Below are 16,203 nucleotides of genomic sequence, written 5' to 3' on the forward strand. Positions count from 1 at the left end.
ATGAAGAACATCACCTCGCACAAGCAATTCTTCCTCGACGGCTTCAATGAACTCGGAGGGCTGAGGCCTGTCCTCTTCATCCCTTTCTCCATCATGTTCACGGTGTCGATGTCAGCCAACTCCCTGCTGCTGTATGTCGTCATTTCACAGAAGAGCCTCCACTCACCGATGTGCATCCTCATCGCCTGCATGGCATGTGTGGACCTGAGCGTCCCTGTGTTCTGCGTGCCCCACATGCTGCTGAGCTTCTTGTTTGGCTGGAGGGGAATCTCTCTGATTGGTTGTCTGGTTCAGATGTATTTCATTCATTTTGTAGCCTCTTTTCAGTCCACATTGCTGGTGTGGATGGCACTGGACCGCTACTTTGCCATCTGCACTCCTCTCAAGTACATTGAACGCATGGCTTTACCAACATTTCTCAAGTTTATCATCCCACTTGTTGTCAGGAACTTCCTCTTGGTAACACTGTTTGTGAGCCTGGCAGGATCATTGTCGTTCTGCGCTGCAAATGTGATGAACCACTGTTTCTGCGAGCACATGGCGTTAGTGCAGCTGGCCTGTGGAAGTACTACCATCAACAACCTGGTTGGCTTACTGACTATATTCCTCAACCCTGTGGCCGACTTCATCTTCATTGCTGCTTCCTATGTGGTGATATTCAGCTCCGTGCTCAAGTCTGGTAAGTCACGTGTCAAAGCGCTCCATACCTGCGTCACCCACATTTTGGTCATCACCGTCAGCCTGACCATTGCACTTGTTGCTTTCCTGTCATATCGGACCAGAAATGGTCTTCCTGCAGCTATTCGTGTCTTCTTTAGCACCATGTACCTTCTGTTCCCGAGCTGTTTCAACCCGCTCATCTATGGCATCAGAACAGCGGAGATAAGAGTTCAAATCCTGAAAATACTTACATGCTGTGTCCCTGTCCCAACTCGTCCTTATTCTTGAAAAACTCTGAAATGTCTCCATCATTTAGAAGCCCGTTTTCACAGTGGTTTTCCTAATAATTGCCCTTGCTCTAGAGTCTAGAACATTTTCATTTAGGAGACGCTTTTAACCAAAGCAACTTACAATATGTACAGCTACTGCTAAGTCAATGCCCTTCAGTATATCCCAAAACCTTTATTACAGTCCACAACCCAGCATAACTGCCTTCACTGACAGAAATGTTGTATGTTCTGGACTCCCCTCCTGAAGTAATGTTCACAAACAGAAGATTCCTTGTTGTGTAAAGTGATTTCCACCCACGCACCTCCAGATAAAGTAGTCTGACTGACTTCAGAAGACCCAAGTATAGGAATAAATTACAAAAAATAATATGTCATCCAAAAGTCATACAAAAAGTCATAGTATAATAAGTACTGAAATGCGATCAAAAACTTACATCCAATGTTTTTTCCTAACCACTTTTCCGTGATCCGAATGGAAACTGTCATGAGGTCAAGGAAAGATGAGGATAAGGAAATAGAGGAAAATTAACAATATATAATAGAGAATCAGACTGCATGTACACTAGGCTAGAGTAATGATGCAATGGCTGATGATTGATGTGGATATGTTGTGATTGCTATGATTTCAAAAAGCAAATCTTACACTTTGCCCCGAACGCTCTTATCATTTGTGTTCATGTGGACTATATCATTTTTTATGAATAATATTCAGTGACAGGTGGTGTGTGAAGGAGAGACAGCAGGTCCTTCCTTCCCGCTGCTGTCACAAAATGTACGATCATCTGCTGCAAAACTGACAATTCACTCGTGCAGTTAAACTGTTCGTTAGCAATATTTCCTCTGTGATATAAATGGTAAATAGCCTCATTTATATAGCGCTTTTGTCCAAAGCGCTTTACAACAATGACTGACATTTACCCATTCACGCATACATTCACACACCACCGGCGGAGTGAACCACGACAGCCAGCTCGTCAGGAGCAATAAGGGTGAGGTGTCTTGCTCAGGGACACCAGGCATTCAGCTAGGAGGAGCTGGGGATCAAACCGGCAATCTTGCGGTTGTCAGCCAACCCGCTCTACCTCCTGAGCTAAACCTCCCCTAAGTGATATTACATGAATACAACTGTTTAGACTGTCTACTTATGATATTTTGCATTTTTTACGGTTTTATTTATTTATTGTCATATCTTATTTTAAACTGATGCTTCTTGCTATGGCACTTTTGCTGTAACTGAAAATGTCCACGCTGTGGGACAAATAAAACATTATTTTACTATATTTCCAAGGTTGGAGTTGACATTATAAAAGGAATATAGACAATTAATAATCATAGTATTGTATGTAAAAAAAATAATATCACAAAGTCATAGTATGTAAAAAAAAATGTTTGATGTCATAGTATGTTGAAAAAAGTAATTAATAAGTCATTGTATAGTATGTCGAAAAAAGTTTTTAAAAAGTCATTAAAAGTCATACTATAGTACGACGAAAAAAGTATAAAAAAAATAATTTAAAAGTCATAGCATATAATGTGAAAAAAAGAAAAATAGTCATAGTATAATGTGTCGAAAAAAAGTAGTGAATAAGTCACGGTATGATATGTCGAGAAAGTGATAAAAATATCGTCGTAAAAGTCATATACTATATAGTCATAATGTAGTATGTGTAAAAAAGTCACAGTATTACATGTCGAAATAAGTCACACAAAGTAATAGTATGTTGAACAAAGTCATTAAAAAATGCCATCAAAAATGTAAATCAATTTTACAGATTATAATGTCATTATGTCAGAAATGTTAGGAAAAAAGCCATATAATGCCACAGTAGTATCAAATACAAAATTAGCAAACGCATGTCATGAATTAGTAATAATGAATACCATTGTATTGTATGCATATCAAAAATTATTAATAAGAACAACAAACAACAACAGAATAAAACTATAACAAAAAGTCACATTGTAGTATTAAAATGTCTGGAGATTTTAACCTGATGTTTTGCATTGAGTGGACTTTTCCCCACTGTTGGACATCCAAACCTCCAGGGCTGGATGATGCTCCATCATAGTTGGCCAAGAGTCACTTCATGATGTCTCGGTATTCCTTTAGAAACCGATGTTTTCTTTTCCTCACACATTTCAGTTCAAATTGGTCAAATGTAGTTCAACATTGACTTTTCCTGTTGGCTGTTCCTTTTGCATCGTAGTGTCACACTAGTACCATCGAAAGAGTAGATTTCAAGACAAGAAATGGACAACCTTAACAACATAATTTGAGTATTTCAGATATTTCAAGTGAAGCTGGAAGGTCAACTCTTGACATCGGAAACAAATTGCTTGTTGCATTTGAAAGGTTTTCAGTTGCGTTTGCTTTGAATGCAGGAACATAAACCTGTAACCAATTGCAGAATGTTGTTGATATAGCTAAAAAGAATTATATACTAACAAGAAACGTGCAGTAACTGTATGTTATGTCATGTCACAGAAAATCAAAGTTATCTCATTAAAACAAGAAAATATTCCTGTTTGTGTGTTTTCTGACTCAACAATTTATTTAGACCACAGAACATGAAAATCTCCTTGTTACAATGAGAAAAATACCTGTTTTGCATCACAATGCAAGAACAATAATACAAACACTTATTCCTCTAATATAATAATTAAAAAGGACAACAGTCATGTGTAGATTTGATAAGGACTCTGTTAATTCCTTTAATATCTTATTATAACAGTTGGTCGAGTACAGAATAAAGAGGAAACAGCTGCAGTGCTTGTGTCCGTCACGAGGTGTCAGTGTGTCACCATCACATCTTCTCTAATATCATTACAGCCAGTATAGCCATCAGGCAGATTTAATAATCAGCAGCTGGTACTGACTCATAGAATGTGGAGTCCTGTCATGTTTGCAGTTTCAGTTGTGAGTTCAACTTCATGTCAGTGTGCAGCAGGGCAGCTATCTGCTCCTTTGTGCATGGAGGAACAGGAGAAGCAAAGAAAGAAAGAAAATTATGCTTGCTTAAAATTACACATCTCTCACAATCCTAAATACAAATAAGAAATGTATGGAACTTAGACAAACCGTCCTCATCTTCTACAAAACTCTCTCTCTCTGTTGCTGATGGGAAGCAGCAGGCAGGCTTTCCTGCTCCGTTATATCTGAGCTGTTTCTCAGGTCGCTCTCCCTTAAAGATGTCGATGTGTAGACTGGTGATAAATGAGTCAGCTGAGGCCAGGCTGGATGATAGAACAATCTTTATTGAAACAAATGACAAGCCTGCGTCAGGACCAGCGTGGTACCCCCGGTCTTCCCAATCTCCAGCAGTTTACTCCAAAGTTCTGCGGGGTGCTCTGCCTGAGCATTCAGTTAGGAAGTCTGACCTCTCCCTGCCTCATGCACTACTTTTAAAGCACTTTCCTTCCTCATCTTCCTTTTTCCCCTCTCATCCTGTCACCTTAGTAAATTTATTATTTTCCTCTCCAATGGAAGAGAGAGAGTTTGCCGGGAGCTCAATCCTAAAGCTATACCTTGTACTTATAAGGTCATGTGTAGCTTAGCCGTTTTGGAGGCAAAAAGATACTCTGTTACTCCCTTATATGGTCTAGCTTCCTATAGCTAGCTTCAGAATGAACCCAAAGAGAGACAACATTCATTTATGTCTCTGGGCCTCACCAGAAAGCTAATTTTGAGTTAAGAGCTGGGACTCTTAATATCTACACCTAAACCGTGCAACATTCCTTACCCCTCTCTCACATCTGGTTATAGTTAAATCCTGACTAGAATGTGTTGTTGACCAGATACTTCAGTGCCTCCTTTGCCAAACCAGGTTCTTTGTTGGGTAAAGTGAACATTAACATTGCTCCAATTTGTCCACCATCTGCGTTTTATGCCACTTGGGGATGGCTAGTTATTTTGTTGCGTTGCAGTGGCACAGTGCGAATGTCTTATTGTGAAAAGGTAAGAACTGTGATGCACGGCCATGTGGGATCAATGTGGGAGCAATAAAGAGTTTTCTGTTTTTGTGCTGACCATGGCGACTCTGTGGTATTATTTTATTGCTTCCTAAGTACAGACACGACTCAACCACTAATCACTTCCTGAGTAACATGAATGGAGCCTTCTTTTTCCCGGAGATCATGGATGGTGTCATTATCCTACATCTTTCACATTGTGCAATTAACATTAACTTCATCAAAATGAGTTACTGTCACCGGATAGAAAACCATTTAGATTAGAAGTCTGCATACACAAAACAACCATGATGTAAGCTTCAATAGTCTGTGATGGTCGACTGATCTGCAGTGTTTCAGCTGAGTCGTTTATCAAACTGGAGTCTCGTTACAGCTGCAGCTCTGAGTGAAAAGTCTAATTAAACAGAGCAGATAATGAATCCCACCATCCTCCTCCGAGGAAATTAAAGTCCGCTGTTTTGACCTCACGGCCAATTTGCTTCCAGGAATGAAGTCAACAATACTCTCCCGAAGGGATGAACCGCTAGGCCTACAGCTTAATTAGATTTTACCGTTTAAACCTCAGAGGAAACTAGTTCCTTCCTCTCAATTACTGTTTGACTTTAGATTGGACAAAAATTAAAAATAGACTTGCAACTTCACTCCTGACTTGACTTAGACCTGAACCTTTTGATTGTGTAGTGGAGACGCCTCTCCTAACAGGCAAAATATAACCGTTGGGCACCAGACAGGATATCAAAGCACTGTCGAAAAAGATAACTTAAAGCGTAGGAGCTAATTGTCTCGCTACAAGAACAACCAACAACAAGAATGAGTGGGAGTGGGGGAGGGGGGGGGACCCAGACTTATCTGAGGGACTGCGACGTTTGATCCGGACAGAGAGTGGGGTTTCGATGACTTCCAAATCGGCCTAAGGCAGTCGGCCTGTTCCCTGGAACTCAATCCTCTTCTCCTTTGAATCTGATCCTTTTTAACGAACCATCATTAACCTCATTGACTTTCCATTAACATCGTTTAGTGCTAAGAGAGAGATGAAAGAGAAATTGATTGATTCATTGAAAAGGATTAATGATTGAAAATTGTCCAACACAATTTTATGGTCGTAGCCAGCTATGAGCCACCGAGGTCCGGACCTTGGTAATTATTTTATTACATTTTATATATATATATATATATATATATATATATATATATATATATAATATATAAATATACAAAAAATGTTTAAATGTACAAAGTCATATCCAAACAGAGATGTGAGCGAGGATTCAGTGCACACACACACGCACACACACACACACACACACACACACACACACACACACACACACACACACACACACACACACACACACAGTATTAACATGTGAAGATGAAAACATGAAGAATAACTTCTCCCGGAGATGAGATTAAACTAAACATACAGATCAAACTGAGGATAATGAAGGACATTTATCCGATTTAAAATTAAGTGAAAATGAAGTTAATCGTGGATCTCCTCTAATTGGCTCGGGGACCTTTTAATTGGTTCAAACTGGTTTTAACCAATGAAATTGCTGCTGCATTTGGGACCATTCTTCCTGTGGGACGTTTGGACTTCAGGTATAAGATGACGCGAGACAAGACAGTGTTCTTCCCGACGAGCAGCCAACGAACCTCAGCCGGTAGGAATAATCCATTATTGATTGTTTGGTTTTATCTGTCATTTGTGAGTGTATTAATGTACTTGCAGTACTTCAAAACAACTTTAAAACTGGATGTAAAATACCTCATACTTATAATCATATTTTGTCATGGTTTTAATTTAATATGAAGTTAACTTAATGTGACAAACAGTAAAAGATAAAATATAATAGACCTATGAAATAATTTACTTCAACTGCAGAGGTCTTTTTATACTACTTTATACTTCAACTGCATCATATTTCACAGAGAAATATCTTTTTTATCTATACGGTTGACAGAAAGGTCATTTTGATGATAATACTGTACAAAAAATCAACTTAAATAGTTTAACACTGAGGTGTGACCTCTCCTACTGAAGTATCTAGAATTATTTTGCTTATTAGCGACAAGCCTTATCTATCTATGTGTATATATCACATTTCAGTATGACTGTCAATGCAATATATATATATATATATATATATATATATATATATATATATATATATTATTTCAACTATACAGTATTTGAGAATGTTATATGACTACATGTGCATAGGCATTTTTAGATATTCTAATTTATACGTATATTGGACAGGGTTTGGAGGGTTACTTTCAAAATGTATTCCAATACAAATACTGATTACCTTTTTAAAAAAATATTCTGTAACCTAATCCAAGTATCATAATAGTTAAGTAATGTAACTTGATTACTTCTTTACTTCTGGATTACCTCTATACCAAATATGCACATATAAAGAGCTTAGGTATATTCATGGGCATCGGTAGCAAAATAAATGTGGGTGGGACAATTTAAGGGGGGTCTGGTGGTCCTCCACCAGAACATTTTTAACAGTGAATATGTCATTTTCTGTATTCTGATGCATTTTAACTCGGTACTACTACTTTTCTCTGGCTATAGCATGAGGAGGAAATAATACAAAAAGTACAGAAATGGATTCCATGACTAATTCAGAGAGTCTATTCATACTTGCATGCAATTGCAATTTCTGTTGAGGTTATCAAATCAAAGATTTAAGTGGAGGACAACTGTAGTCAAAAAACATTCTCAAATAAACCACATTTTGCCACCGTGGATTATTCCTTACATATTTTATTATTTCCCATTGATAATAACAAGTCCTAACAACGTCAGCTGAGCACTACATTTAGAGGTAATTTTTTTCAAGTGACAGAAGTCCTGTCTGGGCTTACCTGTAAAAGTTTCCTTGAATTAGATTGTTGAAGTTGAGTCTTGGGTAGTGATAGACCAGTGTTCTCCTGAAGTCTTGTAAGCACATGTACAGTCTACTTGATCAGTGTTTAATTATTAGCAGTTAACTCATGAAGTATAAGAGTTGTATATGTAAAGTCAGCAGTTGTCTGCAAAGAAATGCACATGATTTGACCTATGAATTGTCTCAGTGGCACTAAAACTCAGATGTGAACTAATGGTGAACCAAATTCCACAACACTATGCACATTTTATTCTAGTGGGGCTGATGAATGCAAGTCACTTGTACTAATGTATTAATTAAAGCACAGCTACTTTCATCTTCTTGTTTGACTGTCTGAACTCAGGTGGAGCTGGCACCATGTCAGAGGCATTGCTGGACAGGAACTTTTCCCACAGCACCTTCGTGTTCAGAGGTTTCCCTAAGCTCCAGAAATACCACTGGCTGCTGGCGCTGCTGTCCTCTGCCTCCTACCTGACGGTGCTGCTGGGAAACTCTCTACTTGTGTATGTGATCTGCAGGGTGCAGACGCTGCACAGCCCCATGTACCTCCTGATCGGCATGCTCTGTATCATCGACGTCCTTGTGGCGACTGCCATCCTCCCCAACATGCTCCTCAGTCTCCTCTTCCACTGGGATGAGATCTCATTGGCTGGCTGCTTGACTCAGATGTTCTTCACCCACTTCCTGTCCTCGCTGGAGTCGACATTGCTGCTGGCGATGGCGCTGGACCGCTACGCGGCCATCTGCCAGCCGCTGCACTACACTAAACTCATTGATTCGTCCATGTTTGTGAAACTGCTACTATTTACTCTGGTCCGCAGCGGCTCCATCATGGTGACACTGGTCAGTTTGGCAGGTTCGCTACAGTTCTGTGGCTCCAACACAATCCGGCACTGTTACTGCGACCACATGGCGCTGGTCAGCCTGGCGTGTGACAGCACAGAGAAGAACAGAGCAGCAGGCCTCGCTGTGATTGTCTGCTTCGTGGGCGTGGACATACCTCTGATCTTCTTCTCCTACACGCAGATCCTGAGCGCCGTCTTGCGAGCGGCAGCGGCCAGTGAGGATCGTTGGAAGGCGTTTCACACCTGCGGCACCCACCTGATTGTCATGATATGTTTCTACTTGGTGGGTAGCATCACGTTCCTCTCTCACAACCTGAACATCCCCATATCGACGGATGTCAACAGCTTCATGGGACTCATGTACATTCTGTTCCCAGCAACAGTCAACCCCATCATCTATGGAGTTAGGACTAAAGAAATCCAAAACGGCTTTTTAAAGCTTTTTCAAGTCAGAATGAAGAAAATAATGATCGTGAAGGTTTGTCCTGCTGGAAAAAGACAAACGTGACAAAATGTTGCTGCTTCAAACATTCATGTAAAACTGTGATTTGTCTGCTTGTGATTTTGTCTTCACAGATTCTTTAAAGTTGACTTTTCCCAGATTTTATTAAAACAGATTTAATTAAATTTAATTAAAAAAAAGGTGTATTCTTGTATCATGGTCTATTACTACACAATGGGCATATGCAGCCATGCACTGAGGACTAAAGGGACATTTAGCAAATAAAGTTTATCATCATCATTATATTTGATCAGATATTCTTCAAGTTGTGTCCACCAGAGAGTGCTGACATCTGGTTTTACAGTGTAAAACTTCCCAAAGATGTAAGGATTATTATCAAAATTATTGTTTGTGTTAAATATTAAAAAATTATATCCACTGATATTTGAGCCTTCGATAATTTTAAGTAAGTCATTTTAGTTTCGGCCTGTTCACCTTATAAAACATCACAATGCCAAAACACACAATTGTTGCCACAAACTTCCTTTTATTAAAGTTGAAGTGGAATAATATACAGGCTTCCTGCTGGCCCCATCAAAATAAAGGCCTGTTCAAATCACGTTAGAAACAATGAAGATGTTTAGATGTTTTTGATTTCTATCATGTTGCGGCTCATTCACAAATGCGCGCGCACACACACACACACACAAACACACACACACACACACACACACACACACACACACACACACACACACACACACACACACACACACACTTAGTCACTGTTTTACTTGAATGTTCAAATTAAAATGTGTTTTGTTAAATAAACGTTCAGTAATTTCACATTGCATTAATGTCTCCTGATACTTCCCGTGAATAATTTGTTCATTAAAATTAAAATATTAACACATCCTGCTACAACACCATTTTAAATCCACTTCCCTCCTTCAGTTTGACTTTATTTCTAAGTAAATAATCCTTCACTTGGAGTTAACTTATCAGCATGTTGTGATGCACTTGAAAGCACAGACCCTCTGTTGGCGCATTCAAGGACACTCGCACATCAGAAACTTGAGAGTCGACTGTGAACGTGGAATGTCCTTTATTAAAAAGGTACCGTGAGAGATGTTTGAATCATTTTTTAGTTTCACTTCTGATATAAATACTTTTCTTTGATACTTTGACAAATATAAACATGTTTTTCTACACAATCATATAGTTGTTAAAGGTTGTCAAACAGTCAGGCGTACGAGAACTTTGTTTAAATAAAAATAGGTTGGTGATTGATATTTCCTCATAATGCGGGTTGAAATGAAGAAATGTATTCTTTGCCTGAACTAGGAGGCTTCTGCATTACGTTGTTTTGAAATCTTACTATTGTGAGAAGCTGTGAATAATAATGATGCGTTCACAACAAACACAAAAATATTTTGTTTTACTTGTGTCAGTTTCACCACAGGGATAATTTGTCTTTATTCGTGTCACTAGTGCTGGATACACCAGAGAGGGGGCAGGGCTTACCTCCATGTAGACACCAACAAGGTTTCTGAAACAACCACTTTTGCTGCTTTGTACATGTTGTGAAGTCCCTGATCGGCAGAAAACCAAACACCTGTCTGAACCCAAAATGAACATGCTGGGATTTAAGTGCAATAAGTGGATCAAAAGGATGCTAAAATAACTACATAATAAAGGTGATTTGTAGAATTGAGTAGAGGGGAATTCATTGATCCATGCTAGGCTATGCTAACATTGTAGCTGCTGCATAAATACAGTAGTGACATTGTTGTTTGTACCATAGACAGTGTCTGGCTAAAAAACACATTTACACCTAGTTTGGTCGGGTCTCTGTACTAATATGAGCTGCTATCATAGAGCTCTGGGAGACCACGGACAGATACCAGATTTGTTTCCTCCATTTCTAATTCAGCAACATCAGGACGTCAGTGACGACAGGAGGACAATATCAACACTGATTCTGTTTCAAGCAGCGGCATAGGAATTTCTTGTAAATGCCGCAAATTTTGTCTTTTCAGGTAATTTGCATCTTTCTTGGATTAGCATCTATTTCCATCTGACTTTTTATGTAATCGTGGCATGTAAAAAATAGCTGTGCATTTGGTGTGAACACAGTTGGTAAGCATAAGCTTGTCACAGCTCCCAAAACGCTCCTGTACGTTTATTTCCAAATGGTGTTATTTGGGGAAAATGATCACATATGGGATAAAGCTGCAACACTCAGGAATGTAATCTTACTTCTGCTCGGCGGTAAGCTTACAAAATGGTGCAATGCGATAACATCCTGGTGAAGTGAAACCAGCAGCTGATTGAAGAACGACAATCTCAATACTGATGAAGATTTAGAAAATTAGCCACATGCAAACAAACACATTGTTTGCTCCTTTAAAATCAGGGTCATCCTCTATGATGATTGAACATTCATGATATCAATAAATCATAGAAAGTATAGATGGATTTCATGCACACTAGGCCACTAGTTCCTCTCCACTGATTGATGGCTCTCTGAGAGTTTCAGATCAGGATGTCCTGCAGATGATTTCTTCGGGTGTTTCTTCAGGATCTGCAGCTTTGACCTCTATCAACAAGACTTCTGTCAACAAGAACCTCCATCAATGAAGACCTATGTCAACAAGGACCTCCATCAACAAGGACCTCCATCAACAAAGACCTCTACAACAAGACCTCTGTCAACAAGGACCTCCATCAACAAAGACCTCTGTCAACAAGGACCTCCACCAGCAAGGACTTTGTCAACAAAGACCTTTATCAGCAAGGACTTTGTCAACAAGGACTTTGTCAACAAAGACCTCTATCAACAAGGACCTCCATCAACAAAGACCTCCATCAACAAGGACCTCCTTCAACAAGGACATCCATCAACAATGACCTCCATCAACAAAGACCTCCGTCAACAAAGACCACCGTCAACAATGGACCTCCATCAACAAGGACCTCCGTCAGCTGACATTGAGTGGTGAACTGTTCCAGATCAACCAAAGACCCTCTTATACAACACATCGAAACTAATCTCAACACAACGTTACTCCGGTTGGTTCCCTAATGGAAACACGTAGAACAAAGTGACATTAGAGGCATGCTACTAGCCGTCGTCACGACACCGCGGTTGCCCATTCAAGTCTCCGGCCGGCCGGCGAAGGAGCGGAGAGCTGCTCCATCTGAAAACACAACTGATGTCTAGGCTGCAGTATTCTAGCTTTTTACACCCGGCAGAACCAGAGGACGAACATGGACAAGAACACAAACACGGCACCGCCGAGTGTTTAAAGGGTGTCCAGACTGTGGTTTGACCTAAAAGTGACCTCCGTCAGCTCCACACTACAAACAGCAGCGAAACAACAACAGCAGCGGTGGTGGCGGCAACACTCCCAGCTTTTATCTGCTGTCTAGTTTGGGCGACTCCACTGGCTCCTCCTCCTCTTCATCCTTTGCGCCACCAATCAGCCGCTGTCGGGCGAAGTCTTCGAAGATGATGTCATCATCGCTGAGGGAGGGAGGGAGGGGGTTGGGGGGAAAGGGTTGTGGAAGTTAATTTATCACAAAACAATGAAAGAAATCTAGTTTTGAGTTGAAGTCAGGAGAAATGAACAGATGTCTGTTCTCTGTCTTCATCTTTAGACTGTCGATTAACCGTCTGATTAAAACAGAGTAAACATCTAAATCTACAGCAGGATGATGGACCATCTTAGGGGCTGATCACACCAAGACGCTTCCCTAGAAATGCATCGCCCCTAAAACCATTGTTTTCCTTAGCTGCATTGCGTGCGCTCCTCTATTGCGTTGCATTTTTCTTGTGGTTTTTAGACACACATAAAAGTTTTCAGCCTGGAGTCACACCACTCATCAATGTCACACTTGGCCCAGGCAGCCACTTTAATGGAGCAAACCACTTAACCACTTTTTTATTTTTTTGTATCTTTTGATGGTCTTTCTTCCCTCCTCCTCATCTTTTGTTCACCTGGATGATCACTCACCCCTGCTACACAAGCTCACCAGCAGCATCCTGTTGAGATGCATCTCGGTGTGATCGGGGTCTTATAATGCAAAAACATTTGCATCTTAAAGAATAAAACACATTCCTTCATGAACACACACACTGTAGTTTATTTACAGTTAATATTTTCTTATTTGATTATTTGCCAGGATATCTGAATACAAAATGGGCAGTCCTGCATTACAGTTAAAAAAAATAAATCAGTTTAAGACCCGAATCAGTGAGGACAAACTCCATCATCATCATCATCATCATCATCATCATCATCATCATCATCATCATCATCATGGAGCTAGAGTTATTAATGTCATGTTACTGCTTACAACAAGTGGAAGAAAGCAAGCTGTTGGGACTCACATGGTTCATTCACATAAAGTGTATGCAACACAAACAGGAATACTCCCATATATATATATATATATATATATATATATATATACCATGGGCGAGCGGTCATAATAAGCTATAAATGCAGTGCATTGAAAATATTAATCTGGCAGTGTGTTCAATTATACAATACCTTAGTTTTACTGTTTTGGTCTTAAATCCGTGCCTAATCTGTCCCGTTTTGCTTGCGAAAAGCTGGAAAGCTGACAGCTTGTTTCGCGCATGCGCACTGTGACACCAACTAGTACAGTTACTGCTAAAGGCTGTGTTTACTGTAGATGAGCGTTTTGAATGGCAAAAAAGCTGTCAGTGAAGCAGCTTATCTGCCAACGCGCATGCGCAGAAATGACTTGTTTGAATTGTTCAGCGGGAAACTGTCAGTGGTTCATTCATTGTGTAGCCTGGTCAAAATGGCTGAAAATATTAATTATATTCAGGCTTTGCGTTCAGTGCCGTTTTCGCGGAGACCTTTTGAGGAAAAGAAAGCTATAATTTCAAGTGGTCGGCCTACTCCTGAAGTAAATATCACAAAGACTGCAAAGAATTCCGTCCGTCACTTTCAAGCTAGCGCGTATGAGAAACATAAATGGCTAGCTAGCCGACCCCCCTCCCGTCAAACGATCCGGTCTGACAGCGACATATTGCCTGTTCATTCATGAAAACCATCTCGAAACACTCTCAGTCAAACACGGTGGGGAATGAGAAATCTGCGGCGCTACTAGCCTAGTTCGTTTTAAAAACACACCGGCAGCAGCGCCTACTGATCTGAGACGTGTCAGTGAGTTACTGTAAATGCTGTGCGGAAAACCAGCTGTGGTCTGTGATTGAGGTGCAGACGGGTGAGTTTGGAGTTGACGACAGGATCGCGCTGACGACCGTTTCGTTACATTTTTCTCATTGAAAAACTATACAACTGGCATTTAGATGATGTTCTCCATAAAAAAAATAAGTGAAATACTGTAATAACAATTCGGTTTTAGTAATCAACCGCTTATAGTGATCAAATGTACTCTGGACCAACGTGATCACTACAAGCTGTTTCCACTAACCATATTATATGTTTTATTAAAAAATATAATGCCCCCCCACGGGCGCGCATGGTATTGACACTTCAGCATGACCAGAGTAAAAGGTCACCGCTCGCCACTGATATATACTGTATATATATATATATGAAATGCAAATGAAAAAAGAAAGAGCAGTGATTCATTTAATTTGTAAATTCCTGCCGTTCAGTCCAACAACACATTTCAAATAAATTTGGGACTAAGGAATTTCAGGGCTAGAAATTAGGGTAAAATAATCAAATAATGATAGTGATTTGAAACAGGTGAAGTCACGTGATCAGGTGATCAACAGGTGATCATCATGATTTGGTAAAAATAGAAGCACCCTTGAAAGATTCACAGTTTGCCAACAAATGCATGAGAAGATTATTGAAATATTTAAAAAGAATATTCATCAAAGGAAGATAGGAAGGCATTTGGATATTTCACCCTCTATAGTGCTTAAAATAATTAAAATATTCAAGTAATCTTGAGGAAGTTTAATGTGTAAAGGGCAAAGCTGCCAGCCTACCAAACATTAGAAAGGCATGGCTGCAGAAGAAGAGGATGCCACTCCTGGACTGACCTGCCTGCAGTCCCGACTTCCCAATAGTGTGGAGAACTCTGAAACTCTTCATCACTTGGTGTGTCGTTGTCTAAGTGTTGTGAAAAGGAATGCCAACATTACAAAGTGGTCATTGCTTTATTGTCCCAACTTAATCTGAAATATGTTGCAAGACTCATTTTTGGTGTGTTTATTTGGAAAACAAACGGATTAATGAAATAATGTTTTCAGTGTAATACAGGTCAAAGGTAATTTACAAATCACTGCTTTCAGTTTTAATTTAACATACCATTTCACCTTTTTCTGATTTGGGTTGATATATATATATATATATATATATATCACCACGCTGGTGAATGAACTCTTCTTTGTTGATACTTGTGGTTGTAACATGCATGAGCCGCTGTCTCGGAGGCTCTGCTGACAGCAGGATGAGTTTCCAGTTTAAAGCCCATTTCCTGCCACGTCCTCACACAGCAGCGAGCATTAAGACGCATTAAGGCTGAGACTACGGAGACGAGTCCATCACAGTTAATGCTTCGGCAGGCGGAGAGGAAACCCTCTCTGCTGTCAGGGTTATTGACGAGGCCATAAACCACTGATCAGCCAATCAGATCACAGAGGAGAGCCAGCAGCTGGAGAGACAGGAAGAGAGACAGACAGGAAGACAGACAGATAGGAAGAGACGGCTGCTTACTTTGTGTCAAACTCGATCAGGTTTGTGTCGATCGGAGCTTCATCTGGAGCTGCAGAGAGAGAGACAAGTTAGAAAACATTTAAAAAATGAACTGTGATTTATTTAATCTCTGTACATTGTGGAGTTGACTACGACTAAATATGTCAGTCAATTCTCCACAATTAAAATGAGAAAAGACGTCATCAAACGTTAGCTGTAAACGTTCCCAAATTAACTATAAATGCATTTAGTGATGCATTTACATTAAAACATGTTACATTTTTCCCCGCCGTTTTCTTCCTCCATCTTTGATAATAAAGTATATATATTTCTAAATGATCAGTATTGTTTTTCTTTCACATACTTATGTATTTATTCCATTTA

The 16,203-nt window shown here is 39.8% G+C and overlaps 2 protein-coding genes across 4 annotated transcripts in view; one reads left to right on the plus strand and one right to left on the minus strand.

Annotated features, from left to right (window-relative positions):
- LOC311019668 (uncharacterized protein) lies at positions 1-12,111 on the plus strand (the record flags this gene model as incomplete). Its single annotated transcript, XM_084019264.1, has 3 exons — positions 1-916; positions 8,166-9,171; positions 11,691-12,111. The coding sequence occupies 3 exons, from the start codon at positions 1-3 to the stop codon at positions 12,109-12,111; spliced, it is 2,343 nt and encodes a 780-aa protein (XP_083875390.1).
- Positions 10,173-16,203, minus strand: part of arrb1 (arrestin, beta 1) — a 26,091-nt gene continuing 20,060 nt past the window's right edge. Inside the window, exons 15-17 of one of the 3 annotated variants that reach the window (XR_014597810.1) lie at positions 15,841-15,889; positions 12,100-12,635; positions 10,175-11,801 (exon numbers count right to left, since the gene is read on the minus strand). Coding sequence is in view for 2 of the 3 variants with exons in the window: in XM_084018902.1 (XP_083875028.1) it covers positions 12,527-12,635; positions 15,841-15,889 (158 nt within the window). In the remaining variant the exon portion in view is untranslated. Of the gene's footprint in view, positions 12,636-15,527; positions 15,779-15,840; positions 15,890-16,203 lie in introns of those variants that run through there. The other 2 variants (XM_084018902.1, XM_084018903.1) reach the window with 2 other exon arrangements.

This window comes from Eutrigla gurnardus (assembly GCF_963514095.1).
Source record: "Eutrigla gurnardus genome assembly, chromosome: 10".
Classification (NCBI taxonomy): domain Eukaryota; kingdom Metazoa; phylum Chordata; class Actinopteri; order Perciformes; family Triglidae; genus Eutrigla; species Eutrigla gurnardus.